Source organism: Muntiacus reevesi, chromosome 12, assembly GCF_963930625.1.
Source record: "Muntiacus reevesi chromosome 12, mMunRee1.1, whole genome shotgun sequence".
NCBI lineage: Eukaryota > Metazoa > Chordata > Mammalia > Artiodactyla > Cervidae > Muntiacus > Muntiacus reevesi.
The window spans coordinates 68,135,771-68,150,179 of NC_089260.1; the positions used below are offsets into that span (position 1 = coordinate 68,135,771).

General features: G+C 42.1%; 1 protein-coding gene across 1 annotated transcript in view; it reads right to left on the minus strand.

The window, feature by feature from the left end:
* Window positions 1-14,409, minus strand: part of ADCY8 (adenylate cyclase 8) — a 225,457-nt gene that overhangs the window by 54,761 nt on the left and 156,287 nt on the right. The window contains exon 9 of the mRNA XM_065902994.1: window positions 13,640-13,740. Within this exon, the coding sequence (XP_065759066.1) occupies window positions 13,640-13,740 (101 nt within the window). The remainder of the gene's footprint in view (window positions 1-13,639; window positions 13,741-14,409) is intronic.

Sequence of the window (14,409 nt, forward strand, 5' to 3'; positions counted from 1 at the left end):
GGTAAAATAACAAAGCAATGTAATGCTTAGCACATAATAAGAGCTCAAAAAAAAAAAAAAAACCCATTCATTTTCTTTCTCTATTCATGGTAAAAATCAGTAAAAAGCATTTTAAAGATCTCTGGGAAGAATATTAATGGTAAGATAGGCTTTCTAAGCAAGCTACTGGTGCTACATAAACATTCCTCTGCAAATCTCTGCAGCAGCTCTTCAGCGTTCATTTATTTCTGCACATGTAAACATTATAACATCAATTGCAATTTTTATCTAATTATAGAGCTACTCAGGCATCAGGGAGTCTGAATTTGCTTTTGCATTGTTGATGCATGTGAGAGGCAAGGAAACCTTTCATTTCTGAAATCGAGTCTGAAAATGAATGACAAAGAATTTGTAAACAGCTCCATCCAAAACATTTCTAGACCTTAAGTTCTAATTTGCAGTATGTCATTAAAACAGGGTGCGGGCTGGTATCATAACTGGGCATTTGCTGGGGAGACACGGATCTGGGAAATGAGTGAAAAGCCTATGGCGGCTAGTGGTGCAACAGGAAAACAGAAATGCAGACTGAAAGATGACATTCGTACCACACTATAGAACTGGCAAAGAGCCCATGAGCCCAGAGGTATATCTGATCCTTGTAGCAACCCCGAGAGGTCAGTATTTGTAGCCTCTTGATTAGGTGGAAATGTGATGACTCAGGAAGGGAAAGGGAGTCAGAATTTATCAAAATGGGTATGGCTCATTTGATGCTTATAGCAACCCTGGGAAGCTGGCATGATTTTATAGATGAGAAAACAGGCTTCAGAGAGGCCAAGTATAATACATACAGGCAGCCAGTAAGATGCACAGAAAGAATTAAGATCCTGTGCCTCTTTCTTTTCCCTCTCTTGCTGGCTCCCTCTCTCTTTTCCCTCCTACCTTTGCCCTCTCCCCTTCTCCCCTCCTTCCCTCCCTCTCTCGCATTATCATGCATACAGACTTAGATACACTGTTCTCTAATTACAAAAGGTATCTTCTGGTCTTTCCTCAGTTTCCCCTTCTGGGAGAGGAACAGCTGCAGGTATGCAGAAATTAAAGGAAAGAACCAGGCAAAGCACTGTCTTTCTTTGCCAGGGTCCATTAATTTTTGCTGTGGGCCTGGGAATTCGCTGTGGTCATATGAGCAAAGATTGGCTTATCTGCTAAAGAGTCCATGACGGAAGAAAGGCAACTGCAAGGCACCTACCATCTGTTCAGTCTCAGAGAATCAATCAGAAATAAAGTGAGTTGGAGAGGAAAAGCGCTCACAGTGAAGAAAGGCTGGGCTGTCTGGGCCCATGGGCCACTCACTTCCCAACATATGTGGGCTGTCTGGTCAGAGCTCAAACTTGGAAGCTATCTTCACTGTCAGTGTTTTCTCTTCACTGAGCAAATGAGGTTGGGGTGTTGGCTGGTGTTTCATTTTTTTTTTTATTATTATTATTAAAAAGGTTTTTTTTTTTTTTTTTTTTTTTTTTTTTGGTTATACCCTGCACGGCATATGGGATCTTAGTTCCTGACTAGGGATTGAACTTGCACCCTCTGCATTGGAAGCATGGAGTCTCAACCACTGGACCGCCAGGGAAGACCCTGGCTGGTGTTTTAGTTCCTGGCTTCAGCTTGTACCCCAGAGTCAGAGACTTCATCCAGTCAGCTGCTAGGCGAGGTTCTAGATCTCTTGCCCCCGGAACCCAGGAATTGGGCATCAAGGTGTCTCACCTTCCTTGGTCACCTCTCCTGGGAAGGCCAGCTGGGAAAGATGGGGCACGGCGACCCCTTCTTCTGTCCCAGGTGCAGGTCCTCAGGTCCAGCCTGGGCTCCTCCTTCACCCTCATCCCCCCACACAGTCAGTCCTGGAAACTGTCAACTCTCTGTCCCAAGTACAGAGCAAGTTCATCCTCTCGGGCTCACTCCTCTTTCACTGTCTGGTCCCTCTTATTTCTCATCTGGAGTTTTGCCAGTGCCTCCCAAACAATCTTCCCAACTGCAGACTTCATCCTCGCCCATCATCATCCATCCCTTCCAAACACAAACCCAATCACGTCTCTTGTTGGATTAAAATGCTTCTGTGGGGCTTCCTTAGTGGTTCAACGGTTAAGAATCTGCCTGCCAATGCAAGGACACCAGTTTGATCCCTGGTCTGGAAAGATCCCATATGCCAAAGGGCAACTAAACCCAGGTGCCACAACTGAAGCCCATGCACCCTAGAGCCCCTGTGCGGTAACAAGAGAAGCCGCAGCAGCAAGTCCATGAACCGCGACCAAGACCAGCGCCTCTCGCCATGGCTAGAGAAAGGCTGAGTGCAGCAACAAAGACCCAGCACAGCCATTAATGAAGAAATAAAATTTCAAAAAAAAACTAAAAAGAAACGCTTCAATGACGTCTTCTCTGCTGAGCAGTCACATTAATCTGCAAGGCTTACACATCCCTCACCTCCAGAACACCCACATTCCAGCTCTCTCCCTGCCCCTCTTGGCCTCCGTCTCATGTCTCTGTTATGACTGGGAGAGGCCTTCAGGCAGTGGTTCAGGTGTCAGCATCCCCTCTGGGAAAAGCTGCCCTGATCCCCCCACCTCACCGCACGCTTGTGCTATCATGAGTTATTGCACTCCGCTACAGTTGTTCAACTCACGGGCTTTCCCCCAAGTAGACTGCCAGCTTTATGATGCCAGGGACCGCATCTCTAGTGTCCAGCATGGACCGGCACACAGTAAGTGCTCGAAGGATGTTTGTGGGGAACATCAACGCCCTGTGCTCCAGGGCGGGAGGGAGCACACACCAGCTGTGACCACACTCACATCCTCACTGGAAGGAGAGAGGAGGGGAGTCCAGGGGGTTTGGGTAAACCTGACAGGACCCCACAAACACACACAGCTCACCACCCTGAGACCAACCCCTTCCCCATGATCCTAGACCCCACATGGCTCTTCGGTAGTCAGGAGACCCATTCTCCTATGGCAGTACCAGGGGGTACCCCATCCTGAATTATTCATTGCCGTTTTTGTTGTTGTTCAGTCGCTCACTCGTGTCTGACTCTGCGAACCCATGGACTGCAGCACACCAGGCCTTCCTGTCCATCACCAACTCCTAGAACTTCCTCAAACTCATGTCCATCAAGTTGGTGATATCATCTAACCATCTCATCCTCTGTCGTCCCCTTCTCCTCCTGCCCTCAATATTTCCCAGCATCAGGGTCTTTTCCAATGAGTCAGTTCTTCCCATCAGGTGGTCAAAGTATTGGAGCTTCAGTTTCAGCATCAGCCCTTCCACTGAATAGTCAGGACTGATTTCCTCTAGGATTGACTTGTTGGATCTCCTTGCAAACCAAGGGGCTCTCAAGAGTCTCCTCCAACACCACAGTTCAAAAGCATCAATTCTTCGGTGCTCAGTTTTCTTTATAGTCCAACTGTCACATACATACATGACTACTGGAAAAACCATAGCTTTGACTAGATAGACCTTTGTTGCCAACGTAATATCTTTGCTTTTTAATATGCTGTCTAGGTTGGTCATAGCTTTTCTCCAAAGGAGCAAGCGTCTTTTAATTTCATGGCTGCAGTTATCATCTGCAGTGATTTAGGAGCCCAAGAAAATAAAGTCTGTCACTGTTTCCACTGTTTCCCCATCTATTTGCTATGAAGCAATGGGATCAGATGCCATAATCTTCACTTTCTGAATGTTGAGTTTTAAGCCAGCTTTTTCACTCTCCTCTTTCAGTTTCATCAAGAGGCTCTTTAGTTCTTCTTCACTTTCTGCCATAAGGGTGGTGTCATCTGCATATCTGAGGTTATTGATACTATTATCACTATAATATCATTGCCATAGCACATACAAATTTACATATGTAGGCTATACCTATCTACATATATATCTACATACACAGCATATAAGTAGCTACATTTATAGCATATACATCTAGACATGCATATACTTTATATTTCTTTATGTCCTTCCACTAGATGATAAGGCTCAGAAGGGTTTTTTATTGCTGTTGTTTTGTCTCTCTCTCTCTTTTTTTTTTTGTATTTTCTGTTCAGTGATGTAACCTCCACATCTAGAACATACCTAGCTCACAATAGGCAAGGGTTCCCCAGCTCCATGTGGAAGAGGTACATGGGCCTTGCTTCTCTCTCTCTCCCTCATTTGAAACATTTTTTAAAAAAAATTACAAAATGAATCCAGAAAACCACATAAGTAGAGCTTAATTAGCTATTTGAAAGTGTCTGCCTTCGTAATGGCCACTCAGTTCATGAAACAGTGCTTTGCAGGGCATTTCAAAAGTGCATCCATGTCTCCTGTTCCAGTTATGATCCTCTCTCTCACTCCTTGTTAATCACTTCCTATTTCTTTACAGTTTTAGCATCCAGTTTTAGACACTATAGTTCTGTCTTGCCCATTTTTTGCTAAATTTTATGTATCTTGTAAGTCTTTACAAAAAATCTACAGGTTCTCTCTTTACCTCTTTCCTTACAATTTATTACAATTTATTTATTAAGGAGTATACGCCTTTGACATTACTTTGCCAACAAAGGTACATCTAGTCAAGGCTATGGTTTTTCCAGAGGTCATGTATGGATGTGAAAGTTGGACTATAAAGAAAGCTGAACACCAAAGAATTGATGCTTTTGAACTGTGGTGTTGGAGAAGACTCTTGAGAGTCCCTTGGACTGCAAGGAGATCCAACCAGTCCATCCTAAAGGAGATCAGTCCTGGGTGTTCATTGGAAGGACTGATGTTGAAGCTGAAACTCCAATACTTTGGCCACCTGATGCGAAGAGCTGACTCATTGGAAAAGACCCTGATGCTGGGAAAGATTGAGGGCAGGAGGAGAAGGGGACGACAGAAGATGAGATGGTTGGATGGCATCACTGACTCAATGGACATGGGTTTGGGTAGACTCCAGGAGTTGTTGATGGACTGGGAGGCCTGGTGTGCTGAGGTTCATGGGGTCGCAAAGAGTCGGACACGACTGAGCGGCTGAACTGACCTGAACTGATATGCCTTTGGCGCTTCCCTCAGAGGCAAAGAATCTACCTGCCAATACAAGGGATGTGGGTAGGGAAGATCCCCTGGAGAAAGAAATGGTAACTCACTCCAGTATTCTTACTTGGGAAATCCCATGGACAGAGGAGCCTGGCAGGCTACAGTACATGGGGTTGCAAAGAGTCAGACACAAGTTAGCCACTATACAACAAAAACAAAATGTGCCTTTGATCTCACTATCTGGATTTTAATTTTTTAAAGTTTAATTTATTGAATATAGTTGACTCAGTGACTCAGTCTGAATCACTTTGAAGAATGTGTATATATGTATATACATATATACATTCTTTTATATTCTTTTCCACTATGGTTTATCATAGGCATTGAATATAGTTCCCTGCGCCATACAGTAGGACCTTTTTGTTTATTCTGGATTTTACTTTTGTAAATTCATCCAGTATCTTCTGTCTCCTGTGATTCATGCAATTTAAGAACCCAGTTCAAAGGCCTGACCAGACCTAAGATTGATCCCTTTGATGAGACTATCAGCTTGTGTTCTTCTATTTTTCCTCCATCCATACTGTCCTCCTTGGCAGGGAGTTACTTTCAGTGTAGCCACACTTTGAGGAGTAGAGGAGATAATTGCACCTCATCAAAGACACAGTATCTACATAAATTATTTGGACTTTTCCCCTTGGGAAATTTATTTGTTCTTCATCTTTTCTTTATTCACTCAACCATTTATCTAAATCAGTATGAACCCATGGATATTTATTTTACATTTTGGGTTATTGTTTTTGTTCAGCCACCCAGTTGTGCCCGACTCTTTGCAACCCCATGGACGGCAGCATGCCAGGCCTCTCTGTCCCTCACCATCTCCTGAAATTTGCCCAAGTTCATGTCCATTGCATCAGTGATGCCATCCAGTCACCTCATCTTCTGATGCCCTCTTCTCCTTCTGTCCTCAATCTTTGGGTAATAACCCAATACTATTTTATGTATTTTCTGGCTCAAGTTGTTCTAACTCTGGTTCTTGGGAGCTTTTCCTATGTCCCTTTGATATATTTCCATCACTGTGTGTTTTAATACTACCTAATTTTCTGGCCCTAAATGATGTCCCAGGCTCATCTTATATATTTACTACTCCAGACTTAGAATCAGCAGCTCTCCAAGGAGTCTGGTTCCTTGTACTGGATATCGATATTAGAAATCAGAATCAGGGTTGTGCCTATCGCTTGATGTGCTATCACTGCTGAGGCATCATTGCTGCTGGAAATTCTCTGCTGACAGAGCAAGGACATTGGGAATGGCAATCCACTCCTGGAGAATCGGACAGAGGAGCCTGGAGGGCTACAGTCCATGGGGTTGCAAAGAATCTGACATGACTGAAGCAACTTAGCAGGCCTTCTAATATGTGTCTATAAATATATCTGTGCTTATGTAGACATCCTATTTCTAACTGTATCTATGAGCTCAGTTGCTCAGTAGGGTCAGACTCTCTGCAGCCCCGTGGACTGTAGCCCACCAGGCTCCTCTGTCCATTGAATTTTCCAGGCAAGAACATGAGTGGGTTGCCATTTCCTACTCCAGGGCATCTTTCCGACCCAGGGATTGATTGAACGTGTCTCTTGAGTCTCCTGCATTGGCAGGCAAATTTTTTTTACCACTAGTACCATGTGGGATGCCTCAAAGGCACATACTCTAGTGAGCTTAACAAATACACGCTAATGTCTCCAACTCTAAGCCTTTACCATATGGATCATTCTAGCCTTTTCTCCTTGTCTGTAACCGTCTGGACCAACACTGAGAAGCCTGACTTCCACAATCATCCATCCATTAGCTTATGGTGCCAAATAAACTGTGGCTCAAGTTGTTCACACATATGTCCATGAGAATCACATTTATCAGCTAAAGTACAGTGCTATGGCACAGTTCTTTTTATGCTTAGTTCTAGAGCCCATGAATCCCCAAAACTACTTAGGAAACCCCCTAAACTACTTAAGAAAACCCCATCTTTTCTCCCCACCCCCTTCAGTAAGGCTGTTTCACACTTTTATTACAGGTATAATCTTTTGTCATAGTTTTATTTCATCATGGGGTCCCCTGAACTCCTAAATAATTTTTAAAAAGTTGTATACATTAAGGTCGTTCTTTGGGCTGTAAAGTTTATGGGATTTGACAAATGCATAGTGTCATATATACACCATTACAGCATATTAGTGAATAGTGTCACCACCCTAAAAACATCTCCTCGACTTCACCTATGCAATAATGCTCTTATCCTCCCTTCCTTTGCATGTTGTCTGATTTTAAATGAGCATTTTATATGATTTCACTTTGTTTCCTTTCTTAGTGTATCAATTTTATTTGTTTATTTATTTATTTATTTTTTAGTATCTGGTCTAGAGTTTACAATGGTTTACCTTCAAATTGGACTTTCCTGGTGGCTCAGTGGTAAAGAATCTGCCTGCTAATTCAGGAGACACAGGTTTGATCCCTGGGTTGGGAAGATTCCCTGGGAAAGGAAATGACAACCCACTCCAGCATTCTCACTTGGGAAATCCCATGGACAGAGGAGCCTCATGGGCTACAGTCCACGGGGTCACAAAGAGTCGGGCACGGCTTAGTGACTAAACACCACCACCAGCAACAACCTTCAAATTGCACTGCAGCACTTCATGTATAACGCTGGTACCTTAAGGCATCCCCAGTTCCTCCCTCACAGGCCTTATCGTGCTGCTGTTGTTCATCTCACTCATCTATGTTTATAACCACTAAATACATCGTTAATATTGTCATTCTAAACAGTTATCTTTTAGATCAATTAAGAATAAGAAAAAAATTTTAACTTCATCTTTTCTGAGGCTCTTCCTTTCTCTGTGTAGATCAAATTTCTGACCTACATCATTTTCCTTTTGTTTGAAAAACTTTTTTTTTCTTTTAAAAAAAGCTTTAAAAAATATTTCTTGCAGGGAAGGTCATATAGAAATGCACTTTTTACTTGTCTGATAAAATCTTCAGTTCTCTTTCGCTTTTGAAACATACAGAATTCTAGGTGGGTGACTTTTTCCTTCAACACTTTAAGCATTTCATTTTTTATTCTCTTCATGCTTGCATGGTTTCAGGCAAGACGTATGGTGTAATTTCTTCCTGTTCCTCCGTAGGTAAGTAGTAACTCCCCTACCCTCACCACTGCAGTCTTCTGTGAAGATTTTTTCTTTGTCTTTGGTTTTTTGTTATTTGAATATGACATACTTAAGTGTGCTACTTATTTATCTGGTTATTTATTTATTGTGTTTATCCTGTCTAGTGTTCTTGAGGTTCCTGGTTCTGTGATTTGGTATCTGTCGTTAACTTAAGAAAATCTTCAGCCATTATTACTTCAAAGATTTTTCCTGCTCAGATCTCCTTTCATCTCTTTCTGGTATTATGATGCATAAGTTACACTTTTTGGAATTGTCCCAAAGTTCTTGGATGCTTTGATCTTTATTATTTTTTTCAGTTCATTTTTCTCTTTGCATTGCAATTTGGGAAGTTTCTGCTGATCTATATTCAAGCTCACTGATTCTTTCCTTGGCCTTGTTGAATCTATTGATGAGACCATCAGAGACATTCATTATTTCTGTTATGGTGTTTTTGAGTTCTAGTGTGTTTCTTTTTGACATTTTCTTAGAACTTCCATCGTTTCTTGAACCATGTATACTTTTCCCAGTTGAACCCTTGGTATGTAGTAACAGCTATTTCAAGTTCTCATGCTGATAATTTCAACAAACTCTGTCATACCTGAGCCTGGTTCTGATGATTGCTTTGTCTCTTCTTCCTTTTTGGTATGCCTTGTAATTTTCTGTTGAAAACTGGTCATATCATATCAGGTTATAGAAACTGAGGTGAACAGACCTTCACTCTGAGGATTCATTAATGTATTAATCAGGCTAAGGGGTGGGCTATGCTGAGTACTGTATCTATAGGTACCAGTGGCTCCAGATTCTTCTTGTTTCCTTGTGTTTGTCTCTTCTCTTGAACTGAGCTCCCCTAAGTATTCATTGGGCTTCCCTGGTGGCTCAGATGGTAAAGAATTTGCCTGCAGTGCAGGAGACCCGGGCTTGATCCCTGGGTTGGCAAGAGCCCCTGAGGAAGGTAATGGCGACCTGTCAAGAAGCATTTAACAGGAGGCTTCCTGTGTGCTGTTTTGGATCTGTCAGGAATCCTCTGTTCCTTATTAATTCCTGAATATTCAGGAATTAAGAGGATGGGCAAGCCCTTCCCCGGGGCTGAAGAATCCAGGCATCTCCTTTGTTAGTTTTTCAAAACGGTGATAAGTACCCTCTTCCTTCTTATGAACCATTCATTTACAACCCTCTCTCTTTAATATGAATCGCCTTATGTTTTGTAAGTCTGGAATTTTAATCTTTATCTTTGCTGAGAATAACTACCTTGTAAGACAGTATATATGCCCACACCATGTTGATTAAAACACTTCAGCTCCATCAGAGTTTGGGTCCCCGTGTCTTTCTTTCTTTCTTTTTTCTTCTCTCTCTCTCTCTCTATTTCTGGCTGATTCCCTGGAGCGTGAAAGCCGTCTGCGTAACCCAGGGAATATTAGCCTCTTTCCTTCTTTCACTCTCTCATCGTCGACTCCGGACTACCAGGTTCTGGTCCAATAAAGGAGCAACAGCAGCCCACTCCAGTATTCTTGCCTGGAGAATCCCACTTATCAGAAAGAGCCTGGGTCTTGCAGTTCTTTCAGTCATGCCCTTGAATAATATACTGGATTCTAGATGGTGATAAGGTGTGGGGTATAGGGCTCTGCCAATCCTTTAAATCTCCTTTTTTATTTTGAAAATATTCTTCCTTTCCACCTTCTATTTCTCTTAAGGCATTATGTGCTGCATTTATGTGGCTTATGTTTCCTCATATTAAATCTTCATTCCTGAAATGTACCTTTCTTTTATTTCCTTTTTGAGCACTCATCCCAAATTTCTAAGTTGTTTCTAATTCTGATTTAGGTTGTTATAGGCTGCTTTGAATCACATTAAGGGTTTCAGCTGGTAGGTTAAAATTCTGGTATCTGTTGTAAGCATGTCTTTTGGAGTGTCATTGCCAATAAGGATATCAATCTATTTTTACTTAATTATCAAAGTATAGCTGATTTACAACATTGTGTTAATTATTGCTGTAGAGCAAAGTGCTAAACTACTTTTAATTCTTTTTCTTATAATAGCTTCGTATGAGATTGCCACCAATACATTCTGTTGCTAATTTTTGTGTAATTAGCAAAATTTGTGCAGAACAAAAATTAGCAACAAAATGTATTGGTGGCAATCCCATACGAAGCTATTACAAGAAAAAAAGAAAATTTATAAAGAAGTATGGGTTGGAATAGTTGTTTTTTTTTTAAACTCCATGGAGTTTTCTTGTCTTTAAAAAAAGATTTATTTTATTTTGACTGTGCCGGGTCTTTGGTGCTGCATGCAGCCTTCCTCTGGTTGCAGTGAGCAGGGTCTATTGTTTTCATTCCAGTGGCTTCTCTTGTAGAGGATCACACACAGGCTTCGGGTGCATGAGCTCCACTTGTTGCAACGTGTGGGCTCAGTGGTTGCGGCTTGTGGGTTCTAGAATATAGGCTCAGTAGTTGTGGAGCACAGGTTTAGTTGCTCCATTATGTGGGATCTTCCTGGACTGGGGATCAGACCTGTGTCCCTTGCATTGCAAGGTGGATTCCTAACCACTGAGACACCAGGGAAGCCCCCACAGAGCGTCCTTTAATGCGTTTATATAGCATTCAAAACTTGATGGCTAGATTCCTTTTCTATTTTTACTTGGACCATCCCTTTTCTTCTTCACTATAACCCTTACTGTGAGTAATTTTGATCCTATTCACACAGAGTCCTGTCCTGGGAGGGGGATTTGGTTGATCAGTTTTAGGAGCTCACAGGGTCTGATGACTGCAGCTCTTGGAACCTTAACTATAAATCTTCATGCTCACCTTGTTATGCCCGATGTCCAAATCCCCGAGCAGGAAGAGAGAAGGCTTCTAAGACAATGCAACTCGCAAAAAAGGGAAGTTTATTGCTGGCTCGAGTCAGGGCTCACTGCCGCAACCAACGCAGTGGTGCAGGGTCAGAGAGCACTGAGCCCGAGCTGTTACCCAATTTATAAGGTGTGCATAAGCAGTTGGTAGCTGGCTTAAGCGGGTTGGTTACATGTTTGCAAAGTAATCTTATTGACTCAAACCTTCTCGGGCTTTTTTTTCAAACTCGGGCATTCTCGGGCTTTTCAGCTTTCCCCTGATAGGATCCCTTTTCCTTACTGGGCGCATATTGATTGGCTGGCTCCAGGTGGCCTGATAATCATGTTACCCTGGAAAACCAGGCCTACTCCTAATCTAGGCTGCCTGTCATGGCGCAGCCTCACAACCTGATGTTGGATTGGGCAAACCCTTTCCCACTTTCAATTGCTTTTGTGCTTTGGTCCAAGGCACTTTCCGGTGGACATCTGTTGGCAATACTGGGACTCTTCTCTTCCTGGATCTGACAGATATCTGCTTGTTTCTTTCCAATTCCTTCCACAGATACTGACATCACACCAGTCTTGGGGCTCTTGGGAGACTGTCATTCCCATTTTGAAATTTATGGGTTTAGCACATTAATTCTGTTTGTTGCAAATACGGTCCTTGAGGTTTTTGGTTTTGCTATCTAGTTGCTCAGATTCTGAGAAATTCAGAAACATAATTTCAGAGATGTATCACTATTTTCCCGGAATCCCCTTTCTCCTTCATTGTTGTTCCATCGCTAAGTCATGTCCGACTCTTTGTGACCCCATGGACTGCAGCACACAGGCTCCTCTGCCCTCTACTATCTCCTGGAATTTGCTCAAATTCATATCCATTGAGTCAGTGATGCCATCTAACCATCTCATCCTCCACTGCCCCCCTTCCCTTTTGCCTTCAATCTTTCCCAGCATCAGGGTCTTTTCCAATGAGTTGACTCTTCACATCAAGTGGTCAAAGATGATTCAGCTTCAGCATCAGTCATTCCAATGAATATTCAGGGTTTATTTCCTTGAGGACTGACTGGTTTGATTCTTTCTCCTTATATCCTTGCTAATCAGGAAAAGGTCAAGCATTGCCATGCCCTCGAGTCGAACATCTTTCTCTCACAGAATTGTGCTATAACCTTCCTCAAAAACCTTCAGGGTCTCCTTCTTGCTCCCAGATTCAATTATAAAATTCCTTAACATAGCATGCTGACATTGAACTCCTGCTGGTTACCTCCCTATCCAGCCACGCCCCCCACCAAATCCTTGTACAAATGCTTTACAAATGCTCTAGAGTCTTCCACGTACTCACTGTGTTACAGACACAAGGTTTTTCACATCCCTGGGCTTTTTCCTGCACTGTTTTCTAAACTGGGAACACCTTTCCACTCTTTTTCCCTCATCCTGCTCAGCTCAAAACATCAACCCTTCTGCCAACTTTCTTTAAACCACCTAGGCAGGATGAATCATTGATTTTGGCACAAAGTAGCTAAGTAATTAAAAGCACAGACTGTCTCTGTTAATCCAGCTCCATCACTATATGGATGGGGATTAGAATGCTGCCTCACTTATTGGTTATTTTTGAGGCTTTATTGAGACAATCTGTGTGAAGGGTTTAGCACATAATAGATGCTCAGTAACTGGAAGCCATTATTAACATCTCTCTCTCTCACTAAATTATGTCTTAGGAGATGCAGACTTCCTCCTGCAAAATGATACCATCCCGAGGGGCCAGCGAGTTGCATTGCCTGTATTAGACATTCAACTAATATTTGTTGATGCTATTTTTAACCATGTAACAGGGGGAAATTCCTAGCAAGTTTAGGGGGAAGGGAATTTATCTGAAAAAAGAGGCAAGTGTTACCTTCCTGTACAGGAGACAGCAAAAAACATGGCCATTGGATGAATCTAGAACTAAATTCAAATGCTGGCTCTTGCACCTGTAACCTGTATGATGCAAGCCTGTGTCTAATAGAATGTTAAGATTTCCAGGCTGTGGAATCTGGTTTGAATCTAGGCTGTAACATTTTTCACCTGTGAGATGTTAGGCAACTCTATTCACTACCCTGAACCTCAGTTTTCTCCTTTTTAAGTGGGGATAATAATAGTACCTACCCCATAGGGTTGTCATGAGAATTAAATGTGTTGCTATATGTAAAGAATTTGGATCAGGGAATGGCCACATATATTTGATTGTAGTATTATGAAAGTGCTAATTTTGCTGACCCTGAAAGCTAGGATATTCTATCTATGAACAATAAAGATGCAGTTAACAAAGAGACCCATTGATGGTGATGGAGGGATTTATACTTACTTTCTGCATTCATGGGTGCCATGTCAAATACGAGGGAACCCTATGTTGATTTTTGTTGTTGTTTCTATTGAGATTGGGAAAAAGCTCTTGCCTTGGGAGAGTAATGAGGTTATTACACAGAGTTATACAACCAAAACAGACCCTGCTATCATCAAATATTTGGCTATGAATCCGAGATCCTGTTATTTCAAATTCCGATCCCTTGAAAAGGTCAGTGGCTGGCTCCAGGTGAGGGCCCATCAGCTCTCAGAGACATTTCATCTGATAACTCAGTCCTTTTATATTTACCTTGAAGAAGGAAGCAAGCTTTGTATTGCCGTGATAAATAGAAGAACGATAAATGCACAGACCAAGTTTGATTTGAATACTTCATCCCTCATTTGAGAATACTGTAATTAAAAAAAAAGGGAGAATGAATTACATTGCAGCAGCGTTGGTCTCTTGGAAAAGTTAAGTTTTTACCAGTGTTTGGAGTCAGGGGGGAACATCAAGAAAAGATAAGGCATTTATATATATTTGACATTAAGAGTCATCCATATGTTAATAAATCTTTGCGGGCATTACCTCCATCCCTCCCACCAGCCTTCCAGTGAGAGCCCAGGGGTGAATATGATTTCCTTTATAGCAAAAGGGAATGGGAGAGGGACTTTGCATGAGTTTATAAATCAGTTCTCTTCCTTCCTCTGAACTCACATCATCTGAACAAAACAGAAGAGCACACATCCATATACGTAGCAAATCAAATTCACATGGACTTTCTTCATGAGTAAACGTTAAGTCATTTAAGGATCTTGCTCTTGGGGACACAAGGAAATTTTTGACCATAGAGTCCTTCTGCCTCCCTTTTTTCATGAAAACTATTGAAAAATAAAATCATGGAGTCTTAGGATAGAAAATGGCCAAGAAAATCTCCAGCAAGGGCAGTCCTTTCATTTTGTACAAGAGAAACCAAGACTGATGGACCAATATGCTTGACTGCCCTTCTGTTGTCTGCTCGAGGTGGCCCTGGGGAATGGTGCTAACTTTATTTTGATTATCCAGAGTACTCAGTAACTTCA